Below are 14322 nucleotides of genomic sequence, written 5' to 3' on the forward strand. Positions count from 1 at the left end.
ATCAAGATAAGCAATATGTTTGTGGGAAATTACCTAATGAGAAATATAAAGCAGATATTGCTTCCAACAACCGAAGGTTTACACCGGGCCATCATGTGGCCAGGTTTAGTACTCCGTTTGTAACTAGATACACCAATGATAATTATAATATCACAAGTATTATAAAGAAGAACTGGAATATACTTATAGCCAATCAAGACATCAAGAAGCTGGTAGGTGACATTCCTCACTTTTGCTATAGAAACAGTCAGAATCTAAAAAGAATTCTATGTAATGAAAAATTAAATACAAGAATGAATGATGATAGAATGTCCTATATAGGGACAGTACCATGCAAGAAGTGCAATATGTGTAAATACATTTTTAACAGATGATCATTTTCATGTACCAGCAATTAATCAAGATTACTATTTTAAAATACAAGCTTCCTGTGACACTGTTAATGTTATATATTTAGCGACATGTACTAAATGTGAGGCATATTATGTAGGTTTAACTACAAGGAGATTAAAGAATCGAATATATAATCATATCTATGAAATTAGGAAGTCTATATTAACAAATGCATTGGCTAAACATATAAGTGTTTATCACGATCATAGTTTTTATTTTCGAGTTATAGATATAGCTAAATGTGTTAAGATAGGGGGAATAATATGAATCATCTAGAGAATATTGAATTGGAATGGATATTGCGGTTAAGAGCCCATATACCCCCTGGACTTAACAGTACTGTTAGTTTAAAACCTGTCTTAGCATCTAGATGAATTGTATACTAAGAGTTCTTAGTGATAAATATATTTCATTAATATTATATTCTTGATTATCCTTTCTATATATTTACTATGTTAATTATATGCCTCCATTTATTATTACATGATTATGCATTTTCATTTTTATTTTTATCCTTTTTTATATCATTTAATCTCCACATTTTTGGATATATATTTTTATTTATATAAAATACATATAAATTATTATATAAATTTATGAATGCTATGCATATTACAATCATAAAATAGACATAGTTGATATATATATGTCCACATATTACATATATATATTTTTATAGAAGCTTTATATATATATTTTTCACATGAGTTCTATTTTTAATATTTCTCTACTTGATATTGAATATTTAAATACTTGATCAATATTATTTATTTGATTTTTATATACAATATATTATATATATATTTTTTGTTTGTAGTTTGAATTTGAGACATTAACAAACAAGTTATGAATACAAGTTTTAAATGTTGTCATTAATATTTTGGGTCATTTATAATGTATTGAATGTTTCTTTAAATGAAGAGATTCAATGAACTAATTTATTTATTTAGTTTACAAATTAATTAAAAAGAGCGGGAAGTTAGGTAATTAACTGTTGTTATATAAGTGCTTAGTATTCACTAATGGATTGTAACCTGATGAAGCATACTGGATAGTATGCGAAAGCGCTTGTTATTTTATTAATAAAGAAAAAACTTTTATTTGGCTACATCGTGGTGATTCTCGTATTGGTGTTCCTGGGAATATATATATATATATATATATATGTGTGTATATATATATATATATATATATATATATATATATATATATATATATATATAATGTTTTTTTTTTTTTTTAGTTATTCATGAACAAGCTTCTCCATCCATAGAAATTAATGGTATCGGAAATTAAAATATTTTTAATTGTGCCTTAGTGATTGGCTAGTCAGTTAACTGAATGATGTATTTAAAAGTATTTGAATTTTAGATGTTCACTTCTGATGCAGTCCTGTATTTAGGGAAGAAACAGCTTATTTGCGAATCATTTACTTGATACTACATGTTTTCAGCTGGTCAGTGTGTCAAGATTTCAGGTTTTTAGGTTTTATTCGTATTTTCTAGGCTGGTACATGGTTGGTTATTTGTTGATCTCTGTTTACTGTATCGAACTATTTTACTGAATAACCTTCACTTGACTTAAAGAAATGTATTGTGCACATATTACTTTGAACTTACAGTCACATCTTCAGTTCCTTCATTTATCCTTGTAAGCATTAATGACAGAGTGAAAATAATTGAGTTATCCCTGTAGTTTGACACAATCCACAATCTTTGGTCTCATCCCCCTCCCCATGAGTCATCCCTGCAGTTTGACACAATCCACAATCTTTGGTCTCATCCCCCTCCCCACACTTCTTGCAGAAGCATAGTTCTTGTGCTTAAATTCCATGTTATGGAAATAAACAATTAACTATAAAGTTTATTTCCTTTGTATTCTTGCTGGTCTTCTTTATTATCTAGACTGTCCAGTACCAGTCTCTGGTTCAAGTACTAAAAGTTACTCCCGATTCTTCGTTCGGCATCTGAGCTTTTTTTTTCTGCCATTCAATCATTTTCCTTTGGAACACTGGAAAATGTTTTACTGGCAAATTCTAGTTATGGGCTGTGCTTTCACAAGTGGAATGAGAAGCAGACTCCCTTTGAATTTGCTGGCTCACTTTTTGCTGGGCAAATTTCATTTCATCCTTTACCTGTTCTGCGTCCAAAAATGTCTTCTGTTTATATAAAAAATGTTGAGAATACAGCTTGATATGGTAACTTTGAATCTTCCATCTGTCCCTCAGCATCCTTTGTTTGCAGGGATAACAAAACTCTTCTCTTTTGTCTGGTGTATAGTGAGTACTCATTTTCCTCAAACACTGTGGTGTTCCCAATTAATACTTTATCCTTGTGACACAATTTTGTCAGGAGCAGCACCTTCTGCTGATATGACAGCAACACTACTCCTGTAGGTGTATGCTACCACCATCTTTCTCTCTTCTCTCCAATTATCAGACCCTTCTTAAAAATGGAAGTAACAAATTGTATCCCTTGATATCTGGACATGTTGTTGTGATCTCTGTCTGTATAATTTGTTGACTAACTTAATGTTCACTTGTATATATTGCTGGTATGATCATTCTTTGCGTACTGTTCTATTACGCACAAAATACTGCTCAATAACACATTCTTTACTTTACATTATGTATTATTATCATTGTTTGTTGTATTAATTAAGTGGAGCTTTTCTCCCCGGTCCTCTGCTGTAAATGGACCTCATCCAGTCGGATCATCCCAGTTAACAAATGCAAAATTAAATAAATGTAGGTATTCTTTTTCATGGCCAGATTTGGGACATAGAGACATTGTGCACCTTCAGCTAACAAATCGTGCTGTGGAATACAAAATCATTTGCTTGCTTGTTCGTTCTTTCATAAAGTTAATGCAGTGTATTCCTTCCAGTTTCTCTGGCAGCGCAGAAAGATTAAGGTTGTCTTTGTATGCTCAGTCTTCTTCCTGTATTATATTTTTTTAAATAGTTTTTATTTATTTAATTTATTTACCGGGTAGTACACTGATCACAGAACACCATTTACAGCCACAGCCCAGCAAAAAAATGGAGTAAATTCACAAACGTGGAGTAGTCCAAGAAGACCGAGAATCCAGTAGATGTTTGAAACAATATGTAATTATTATTAACACAGTAGAAAAACAAATGCACATTAATCTTAGTAGTAAATTAAGAGAGGGGTGCAGCAGGTGAGAACAGACGGTTTAAGTAGAAATATTGTAGGTGAGGGGGTAGGTAAGGAGGGAGTTGGGTTATAGGTTCATAGGTTAATACTAAGCTAACTGCCCTTGCGAGCCATTTTAAGCCTAGCCAATTGTCCCGTGTGAGACTTAAACCCTGCACCTTGTGTTTGTAAGGCAAACACCTTAGCCATTTGGCCACCCATTTGACAAGCCCTTGCAGTCAGATATTTGATGGAGGCATTTTTTGAGTTCTGCTGTGAAGGGGGGGGGGGGACTTTTACATGAGGAGGGAGGGATTGTCGGAGTTTGGGTGCAAGAATGGCGAAGGCATGGTCACTATAGTGCAGTTTGGTATTTTTTCTCTGTTTCTAAAAAAAAAAAAAAAAATAAAATAAACTTTTTCATTCTACTTTTTCCAGTATGTGTTACAAGCCTACAAGCTTTAAGAAGTGCACTTCCTATGTGCATAAGATCCCTAATTTTGATGGCCAGAAGGAGTGCATTTTATTGCTTGGGCACTGCCCATCTAGAAGTCTTCTGTCCTATTTGTTTGGGATTCAACTCCAGTGTGTTGAGTGACAGGTGAAACAAGTTGGTATTAAAAGGCTTTACTACCTCCTTCTTCTGTTTCTATTTTTGCTGGGGCAGAAACCCTTCCAGTAAACCTGATAAAGGGAAGCATGACTCTGCTTCAAAAGAGAGTCCAGGCAACTGTCCCATGACCATTCTCCTCGTTTGACTCCAATTTCTGAGCCTCCACCTAATGTTTCTAAGAAACCGGATCTGACATCAACCTCAGATCCTACAGTTCCAAGCACCAAATTTCCTTGGATCTGATCTCCGCGTTTCTCACCAGATCTGATATCTCCTTGGCTCCATTTGCCTTTCTTACAAGAGACCCCGAGGAAACCCTCCAGACCAGCTTCCACCAATTTATCCCATGGGTCCTCCAGGAGTCCATCTGAGGCAGAGATGGAAAGAGGTGGAAACAGTGATAAGAAAGTTTCTCAGGCCTCAGATCCATATGGGGATAATTCCATCTCCATGTCCCATTGGACCCATGAGCCTGACCTCTTCTTAACCTCATGTTATAACTCCTTCTCCAACCTGTTTGGTGGTTCCTTTGCCCTCAGAACTGAAATCTTTGAGAATGTCCTTACCTGATCTGAAAAAAAGCTGTTCTTCCACTTCAGCCATGCTCCTGAGTTGTTCAGCTCTAATCTCTTCAGGGCAGGATGACTCTCGGAGCTAAAACATTGGTGCCTACCTGGGGGATTGGCATCATCTCCAAAGCTGTGTGAGCCATCCTTCCTTCTTTGTGTCTCCTGATTTGGATAGCTCTGCTCCCACTCCTTCCCTGAGGCAGTGATCTTCGGGGATTCAGAATTTGATGCGGGTAGCTTTGGTGCTGGTGCGACCAGCTGTTCTTTCTCCTGGACCTTCTGCCTTTGAGATAGTGGAGCGGACTTTCTGTATACCCAGAGGGAGGACATCTGTACCCTCTTTGGATCCTGTTCTTCTTCCTCCTTCGAATTTAAGCTCCAAGTCTCTCATGTCTATCCACTGGGACAACCAACCTGTACTAACCTTCAGACAGTTCTCATCCAGGACTCCCCACCCACTTCCCATACCAAACCAGACCATCTCACTGATGAAGTCCCTAGAAAGAGGACATGCAAAAGGAGGCATTTGGATTCTTCTTAGGAATCTGACACTGAAGATGCTGAATTTGATGAAAAAGAGGAGTCCCCCAGATCTCCACCTGATGATGTCTCCTTTGGAGAGATCCTGGAACTTCTTAAACAGAGAGGTGGATGGTCTTCTGAAGCCCCTTCCCAAGAAGAGTCTGTGTTTCTGAAGGCTTCTCTGGCTGGCCCAGCTACTTGTCAAGTAGTCCCCCCATCTGATGATTTGATCGATCTTTACTCATGCCAATCATGGAAGGAACTGGATATTACGGAATCCATACCCAAGAGGATAGATAAGCTTTTAGCTGCACCCAAAGATAGAGCCCAAGAGTCCTGATAAATGCCACAGTGGTGGCAGCCAGTAAGAGGGGGCTTGCAGAACAGAGCTCATCTGTCCATCCTTGTCCATCCCTCTAATGGGTAGTCCAGGGCCATGAACAGATTTGGCAAACCCATTTATGCTTCAGCAACCTTAGCTGTTCGGTCCTTGAATTATTTGGCACACTTCACTAGATTACAAAGGGATTTAACTAAGGAGCCTTCCAAATCTCTTTCAGGGTCCTTGTCTGTGGAGGACCAGAAAAAATGTTTCTTCACAAATGGCCACCCTTCAGTCTATTTTCAATGTGTCCATGAGGCTGATTTCTCATGCAGCTGAGAGTACCTCTAGGGCTGTATGTTAAGGCATTGCATTCAGAAGGCACACCTGGATGCACTTGTGTAATTTTGTGGTGCCCTTCAAGTATTTGGTCATCAATGCATCATTATTCAGCCCCAAGGTTAAGGAAATGCTCTCCGTAAGTGAACAAGTCCGAAAGATGTGGTTTCACAAATCCTAAGGGCCTTTCCAAGACTCATGAGGAGAGAGTTCTTCCTGGAGCAGATGGGAAAACTCTATTGGAAAATGCCGTCCTTGTGGCAGGGGTGGCCCACAGAACGAGGGCTTCAGAGATACCTTCTCTGATAAGCCCTACGTGCTCCTGAAGGGTAGCTTGCTGTACTCTAGAGGCTGTCAGAGGTTGCTTATCCCTGTACCCAGAAGCCTGGGCATCCATCACAAAAGATTCTTGGGTGCAGAAAATTATATCCAGAGGTTATTTCATACAATTTTCCCAAATTCCTCCAGTTAAAATGAAAAACAAATCCCTGATATTCCATACATTCTGAGGGAAGCAGCAACCTTTGAAATAGTAAAGCCGCTAGACAAAAAGTCCCTCAAGACCAGCAATGATCTGGAATGTACTTTTTAGTGCCAAAGAAGACAGGGAACTTGAGACCAATTCTGAATCTCAGCCATCTAAACCAATATGTAAAATATTCAAGGTTCTGGGTGGTCACTCTTCAGTCCATTTTGCCTCTACTGTGAAAGGACTATCGGATGTGCTCGATAGTACTCTATCCTGAAGCTCTAGCATATCAAAATGAACAGGTGCTCCAGAAGGTACCTGCACTTCTGGCTGGGAGCCAATCATTACCAGTTCAGAGCACTGCTGTTTGGTCTCATCACAGCTCCCAGGGTTTTCAACAAATGCATGGCGGTGGTAGCAGCTCACCTGAGACTGCTGGAATTCCTTCTGTTTCAGTACCTAGACAGTTAGCTGCTGACCCACCTGATCCAGGCATCTACTGACTCAAGCAAGGAATTACTTACTCCATTTGTCATCAGCTGGACATCAGTCAGTTACACCAAATCACAACTTATTCCTACTTAGACTTTGGAGTTTATAGGTGCTCATCTAGACACAATCAGTCAGATAGCTTTGCTTCCTCTAACAAGAGTTCATACTCTCAGGTTACAGGTCATGAAAGTGATGAAGCCTTAGGATTGATGGCAGCAGCGATAACTGTAGTTCCGTTAGCCAGATTTCGTATGTGGGTCCTCTTTCAATGCAGTGGTCTATTCTTCAGCATCTGTTAAGCACTCCAGTCAAGATTTCCAAAGTCTTTGGTGGATTCAGTCAGAATAAAATTGTCATGGTTGTCCCTTTTATTGTCCCACAGCCAGTAACCAAAGTCATCATGGACGCCTTCCAAATTGGGAGGGGAGGCATTTCTTAGGAAGGATAGTCCAAGGTATATGGTCCCTGGAAGAGGCCAATCTGTACATCAGTGTCCTGGAAATGAGAGCTGTCCTACAAGTGTTTGCTTGCTTTTCAGGATGTTTTGCCTTCAGGGGTGATTGTGATACAAACAGACAACATGTCAGTAACCCATTATATTAACAAATGGAGTTAGCCAGGTTTTACCCATTGTGTCAAGAGGCAATAAGAGTGTGGCAATGGGCAGTTTTTTCCTCTTGCTTTCCCCCATACTGGGGGGAAACTAATGTTCTTCCAGACAAACTAAGCAAGTCCATTTTGACACCTCACAAGTGGTCTGTCAATCAAAGAGTGGCAGAAAGAATTTTCATCAATGGGGCCAACCATGCTGCGATCTTTTTGCTTCTCCCCTCAAAAACAAGTGCAGCATGTTCTTCACCCTTGTCTGTCTACAGGGGAAGTCACCAAGAGATGCTGCAGTTCATGATTATCCCTCTGGTCTGCTTTACGCTTACCTTGTTACTCATCCTCCCCAAGTTTCTACAGAAAACATTCTGGTTGAAGAGCACAGTCATCCTCATTGCACCCTTTTGGCCTTGTCAGGTTTTGTTCCCCTTCCTCTGACCTCATCTTCTGTATCCACCTTGGATACTGGATCCATATCCAGACTTTCTTTTTCATCCGACAGGGTTGAAACATCCAGACATCAATGGCCTGAAGTTGACTGCATGTTTTCTCCAGTTCCACTGACGGCTAGACAATCCAGGCTTTCTTCCCCAGTTTAACATCCTCTCAAAAGCTTTCCACCATGAAAATTTATAAAAGTAAATGGAAAAAGGTTTTCAGTATGGGTTCTTGAGAGATACCTGGATCCTTTCTCCACCCCAGGCTCTGTAGTTCTCTGCTTTTTGGCTTCCATTTTTAACAACGTGGGTGAATTATTCTTCTGTTAAAGTTCAATTAGCGGCCATTTCAATTTCCATTCAGACTTGAATTCTTGTATTTACATAATTATGATGCTTAAAATAATAGAAAGTTTTTGAGAACCTTCATTCAACCAGTCTTTTCTTAAATTTAATCTCTGACTTTTGTGGTTTTATCAGCTCCTGTGAGTAGCTCTGTAAAGTGTCTGATATTCTCCTTGCCTTTTGTCAATTAACTGTATGCATTTCTTCAGTATCACCTATTTTTAAACACCTTTTGATGCATTTGATTTATTTTTTCCTCTACATTACTGGAAATGTTCACCTGCATTGAGTCTAAAACCTGAACTGTTTTTTTGCTGAAGGCAAGATTCTTCCCCACCAGAGTTTTTTTTACCTTTCCTACTCGGTTTTCCCTTACTAACGAGTAACTGAATTTTTCCCAAAATAGATGGCTTTTGCTGGCCATCTTCCAAAGTTTCTGTTTTCATACTAGGAGAGCTCTAATCAACTTGTTGATCAATGTGCAGCCATCTTGGAAGTCCAAGTCATATCAGTCCTTAAACTCAGCTGCTGGCAGCTTTATTCTTTTATGTCTGGCATCACTTAGCCCACTTCTTTTACACTCGTGTATCTTTTTACTGTTGATTTAGAGGATTGGATACAGGGATTTACTTTGTACCTACTTTCCATTATCTGTAATTTTGTTTTGGCTCCTGGGAGAATATTCAGCTAGTGTCCTGTTTCCTATGTATAGATCCTGTTATCCTTGATTTTCACAGTTCCCCTGACTTCTTTGCATTTCACCTGCGTAGAGGATACTGTTTTCTTATTTTGTGGTAATGTACGGTTTTACCACACCCACAGGAGTTGCCACTAATCAAGGACACATTTCCATTTTGCCAGGTTTTGAACATGGCTAGTCTATTGGACACATTATTAGCTAAGAGAAGTGGAATGATGCTAGCTCCCTTCAGACTTGAACATAATTAAGATGTTTAAAATAAGCGCACATTGTGTTCCTAGGATAGTACCTACATTCTTTTCTATACCTCATTTTCCTCCTGTCCAACTGTAGCACTAAACTCTTCATCCAAATAGCAGAATTCTGCTCTTCATCTAAGGAACAACTTTGTTTCATGTGCAATATGTCTGAGTGTCTGTAGCACCATTGCTTTGCCCTGTATATGAATCCTATTTGCAGCCATCTTTGTGGGAGATTTCTTAGTTCCATGCAGTCTTCTTGCCTTGTTGTACATCTCTCTGTTTCACACATATAAATGATCCACTCCAAATGTTAGATTGATTTTCCAACCTGGCTGTTCTATCACTTTATGGGATTTTATATTCTTTCTGCTCATTACATCTGCATTCTTTGCATATGATGTAGGCTAAAATAAATCCACAGTTCTGCTTAACATCTATCTAGGGTGAGTTTCCCTTTAAACACATAATCATTCCAGGTCATTTATTCTGGTAGGCTGATTTTTTTTAAGGTTCTGTTCAAACACCTTTCCTTGTTTGTGTTCTAGTCAGGTTCATTGTCGGACAAGCTAGCTGGTTTTATATCCTCCACACTTCCTTAGAATACTCAAATTTTCTTGCCAAACCTGCTATTCTGGCAGCCTTTTAAAAAATGTGTTCTTTGCCATCTTAACCAACGTTCCAGGGTTAAACGAACAGGCAGTATTGAGAAACCATACCATCTATGGACTTTTGTTGTCCTTGGGTCTTACTCATATTAAGTAACATTATTATTTGCACACTGGGTATTTTAGATTCAGTAGCTAATCTTGCTTACGGTTCTGTCTTCACTCTATCTGTTGTGTAATGTGCTTCACCAACACCAGTTGAAGTATTTACTTTAAAACATGTTATGTATTCCCTGGGGTACTCTTACAAGGTTTTAACTTCATCAGGCAAGCCTGTTTTGATGTTACCTGACTTGAATCTGTAAGCTCACAAAGGCAGAACCATGCCAAAAGCTGCTTTACCATCTCTTTTGCGTGTAGTATGTTTTCTGTAGGACTTTTGAGTTCAGGTTTTTCTCATATTTCTTCACCGACTCTTATTTTGTTTGTGCAGGCTTACTTTTTATCATTTTAAATATTATACTTTTGCATCATATTTCCTTGAGGCCTTTGGTGAATGGGTAATTTTTCATTTAGGACATCTACTCAGTTCTGTCAGCTGGAAACTCTGTGCTTGTATCGTCTGAAGGTGGAGATCCATATATTCCATACAAAAGTCCTGGGTACTTAACATAATGGTACATCAGTGAGTGGTCTCCATTTTTTTTCAGGAGCCAATCCTCACTCTATTTGGTTGTCTTCCTATTGTGGAGTATTGGTCTGCATTGGTTCATATGACAGCTTTTTTTTGGTCCAGAATTGGAGGAGTAAAAGTTTTTGATGCCTTATAGTGCTTTATGGGATAGAGTGGAGTTAGCAGCCTGGAAGAGGTTTAGATGCTGAACAGTCATACCACTTACACATATTAGCCCTGGTAATTTGCAAAGATGGTGAAAGATTTACAGATATAGCATTATGGTAAGTACCTCTAACTATGTATAACCTTTTTGTGTGTGTTCCTTCTACATTCTTGCTTCCTGATTGTCAGCCACTCCATAGATCTTGGTCCATTTATTCCCTACAAGTGACACATGGCCACCAGCTTTGGTTAGAGATATCATTCGGCTGAACATGAAGGCTGCTCTCCATGGACTGCTAACCTTCTTGCAGCCAGCCCATATATGACTATCCAAACTAGCAGCTGAAGGGGCCCAAATAGGAGATACTGTATTCCCAGGCATTCTCTCCCCCTCCCTCAGCCCTCCTGCCATTTCTCCAGGGCTGGTTTTGGAAGCCGTCATTCACACAGACAGCCAGAGTATTTTTAATAAGCCATAACACCACTCCTGGGTGACTTAGATGAGCACTCTCTTCATTGGGGGAGGGGGCTTGCTACACCTTTTCCATGCATGTGCTGCTGTAATGATGACTGCCATCACTGGCTTGGTGGTGGCACATTCATGTTCACAGTCTTGGCTGCATTTGGTACCATGCAGGCCTCTACCGGCTTGGTGGTGATCAGCCAGCCAACCTTCCCCCTCACAGGATGGACAAGCCAGTGTAAGCTGATCATTCTTATCCTCTCATGCTTTGCTTTTCCAGAGTCCAAGCTGTTATTTGAACTTAGGTCATCAAGGTTGTGTGTAGGGCTTCAAGGCTTTTTCTCTCTGCACCACAGAACTGGACTTTTGGTATCAATAACATTCGTTATCTGTTATTCTGTCTGTTCTTGGATTCTCTGAGGCTTTTGTGGAGCTCCTTAAGGTAAAGTAAATATTACTATGCCTGTCCATATCGTACTGTAACTCTACTCTCTTTGTAGTGCACTAATGCTACTGTTTTGTTCAGTATCTGAACTGTGACTAGTACTTTCTTGTCTTGTGCGACTACAACTTGTATATTACTTTTTTGTTCTTATTGTTGCATCTCTTTAATGTTTTTTTAGAACTTTTTTCTCAGAGCCTTTACTGTGGATGGGCCTTGTGTATTTGACTAACAAGCAGAATAAATAAGCAGTATAATCAAACAAAGCTGTGGTCCCTTTTTCCTGCATGTATTGTTGCTGTATGCACTAGACGGAATCATTCACAGAGATGTTTCCTACTGTCACAGTAATATGCAGGTTTATGGAAATCCCTCCACCTCGAAGACTTGCTTTGCAAATTGGAAATTTCTGTAGTATCTGAAGAATGTTTCTCACAGGGTTTATCAGTTCCTCCACCAGAGTACAGATTTTTATTTGTTGCCAGCTACTATAAGGGCTTTAAACAAGTGCTTGACATCTTTGCAGCAAATGAGAACTTTATTGATGGGCACAGTTCATCTGTGACTACCTCTTAAAGGCTACATTCCCCCTTAAGACTGCTATTTCTTAACAGTTAACTTTTTCTGTATTCAAATATGCATCTTGAACAAATAGAAATATTAAATATGAAGTTTATTACCATGAACATTATCTTTCCTTACTTTTTTGGTTATGCAAGTGCTGTTATTACTGGGCTCCTGAACAGTACCACAGACTGTATTGGTAATGCCGAATCCCCCTGGATACCATAGCATAGCTGTATCTGCCATATGAGTAGGTGAAATACAAGCCTGGATGGTTACTCCTCCTTTTGGTGTGTTTTGTAAAGATAGACCCTTCTGAAGAACTGATCTTCATTCTCTGTTCATATCAAGAGCTGACCCAACAACCATTGCCAACTCTGTCCAATGCTCATTTCTCTTCCTGGAGAACTGAAATTAGAGAAGAACATTTGCATATTTTGTATGTGTGCTTCTTGTGCTGTTGTCAAAGATACCCATACCTTGTGGCAACAAGCCAAAAAATACTTTTTATCAAACGAGGTAGCCAACTCTGTAATCTTTACTTTCCTAGTATAGAAGACTTTTGAGAATCGTCCAGTGGGCATTCCAGTGAGCACTCATTCTTGCACATCAGTCCATATCTCCTTTTATTAAAAATAAAATACTGGAATAATTGTAAACTGTATGGTTCACTCTACATTCCTTTGCAAAGTATTTATGACATCACCTATGTAGGATTAAAACTCACTTCCTGTCTCTTAGGAACCAGGTGTGATGTCCCCCACTTCTTCCATCATGTTTGTGCTATTGATATTCCTGCTAATCTCCTGATCTCCACTTCTGACTTCACTAACAATGCTGATTGCGTTTTCCTGTATCAGAGAGCATAGCTACATTTGCATCATTATCCTGTTCCTTTGTTGGCCAACATTAAGCAATTCAGACGTGCTCCATGATTTTTGGTCTCCAATGCCAAAGCCACCAGTAAGCATGTTTATTTCTCTTCTGTTTTAAAGTTTGCTGGTTTTCTTAACCTATTTGCTGATATTTAAACTGTATTGGAACATCATTTAAACAACTGGTGACTTTTTTTTTACCTGGGTAAACCTATATTTACCTGTTTAGGTAGATAATTGTCTGGTATTAAGTGTGTGATTACACAGGACTGGTGGTCCCATTCAGTATCATTTTGCTGCCTTACTCTCACAGAGTGATGGGATAGGCTCAAGTTAATTCACAGCCTTGTAAATGATAACGCAAGTGTTCTTGTAATGGAAGTAAGACCTCAACCCAGAAGAAGTCTGGTAGATTTCCTAAGCTTTATTTGTAAGCTATAACACACAGTGGATGGTATGAAAATACATTGGCCATGTGCCATTAACATGTGGACCTGTAGTCAAAGGAAGGTAGCATCTCTGCTCCGTTTGGACTTTCAGAATGTTTTCCATGCAACTGTATAGTAAAGCTTAGCTTGTTGTTCGTTGAACTGAGTAGTAGTTTATAACTGCTTAAGTACTTCCAGTTTGCAGTATAACATATATAACATTTGACGCACTTTTTATATTATTTTTGTCATTTTTCCCCATAAAATTCTAACTTTTCTATTTTTGTTTCATGTCAGGTTTTTATGGTGCTTAACATTTAAGACACAGGCAGCCGCAAAGGTAATTTTTTTCTTTGTGTGTTCAGGTTTATAATAGAAGTGATAAATGAGTACTTCTTCTGGCTTAAAGAAATAACTAAAATACATGCGTACAGTATACGTAAAATGAATGATTGTAATGTTGTATTATATATTGTAATTTTGCTTTGGAAGTCATTGATTGTTAATCATGTTTTGCAGATGGCCTTAAATGACAGTGGTGTTTCTCCACTGAAGCACTTTGTGCTAGCCAAAAAGAAGATTACAGAGATATTTGATCAACTCTTATGTTATGTCACAGATGGAGCTGCATTTGTTGGAGGTAAGCTGAGATGACTTTCTGTAATTCAGAACTGTATTTTGACAAGGTAAGGTTAAGTATATGGCAGTTTAAATTTTATTTTTTAGTGTGAAGAGTTTGATTCCTTTTTAAATTCCAGTCAGCAGAGTTGAAAATGAGTTTGTCGTTGGAGCAAGTCAAGGCATAAGGAGTTATTCACGTCTGGAGGGTATAGCATGTGTGTAAAAGTCAGTCTTTGTTTAATAATACTGCTTAGGAGGTTGTGGGGATGGTTTTGTAAAG

The 14322-nt window shown here is 38.6% G+C and overlaps 1 protein-coding gene across 5 annotated transcripts in view; it reads left to right on the plus strand.

Moving 5' to 3' along the window:
• Positions 1–14322, plus strand: part of MFN1 (mitofusin 1) — a 1379005-nt gene that overhangs the window by 39321 nt on the left and 1325362 nt on the right. For all 5 annotated transcript variants that reach the window (XM_044070376.1, XM_044070375.1, XM_044070373.1 and 2 more), the window contains exons 2-3: positions 13719–13761; positions 13941–14061. In XM_044070376.1, the coding sequence (XP_043926311.1) occupies positions 13941–14061 (121 nt within the window). In that variant the 5' untranslated portion in view covers positions 13719–13761. The remainder of the gene's footprint in view (positions 1–13718; positions 13762–13940; positions 14062–14322) is intronic.

Source organism: Protopterus annectens, chromosome 4.part1 (genome assembly GCF_019279795.1).
Source record: "Protopterus annectens isolate FY-2018-M chromosome 4.part1, PAN1.0, whole genome shotgun sequence".
Taxonomy (NCBI): domain Eukaryota; kingdom Metazoa; phylum Chordata; order Ceratodontiformes; family Protopteridae; genus Protopterus; species Protopterus annectens.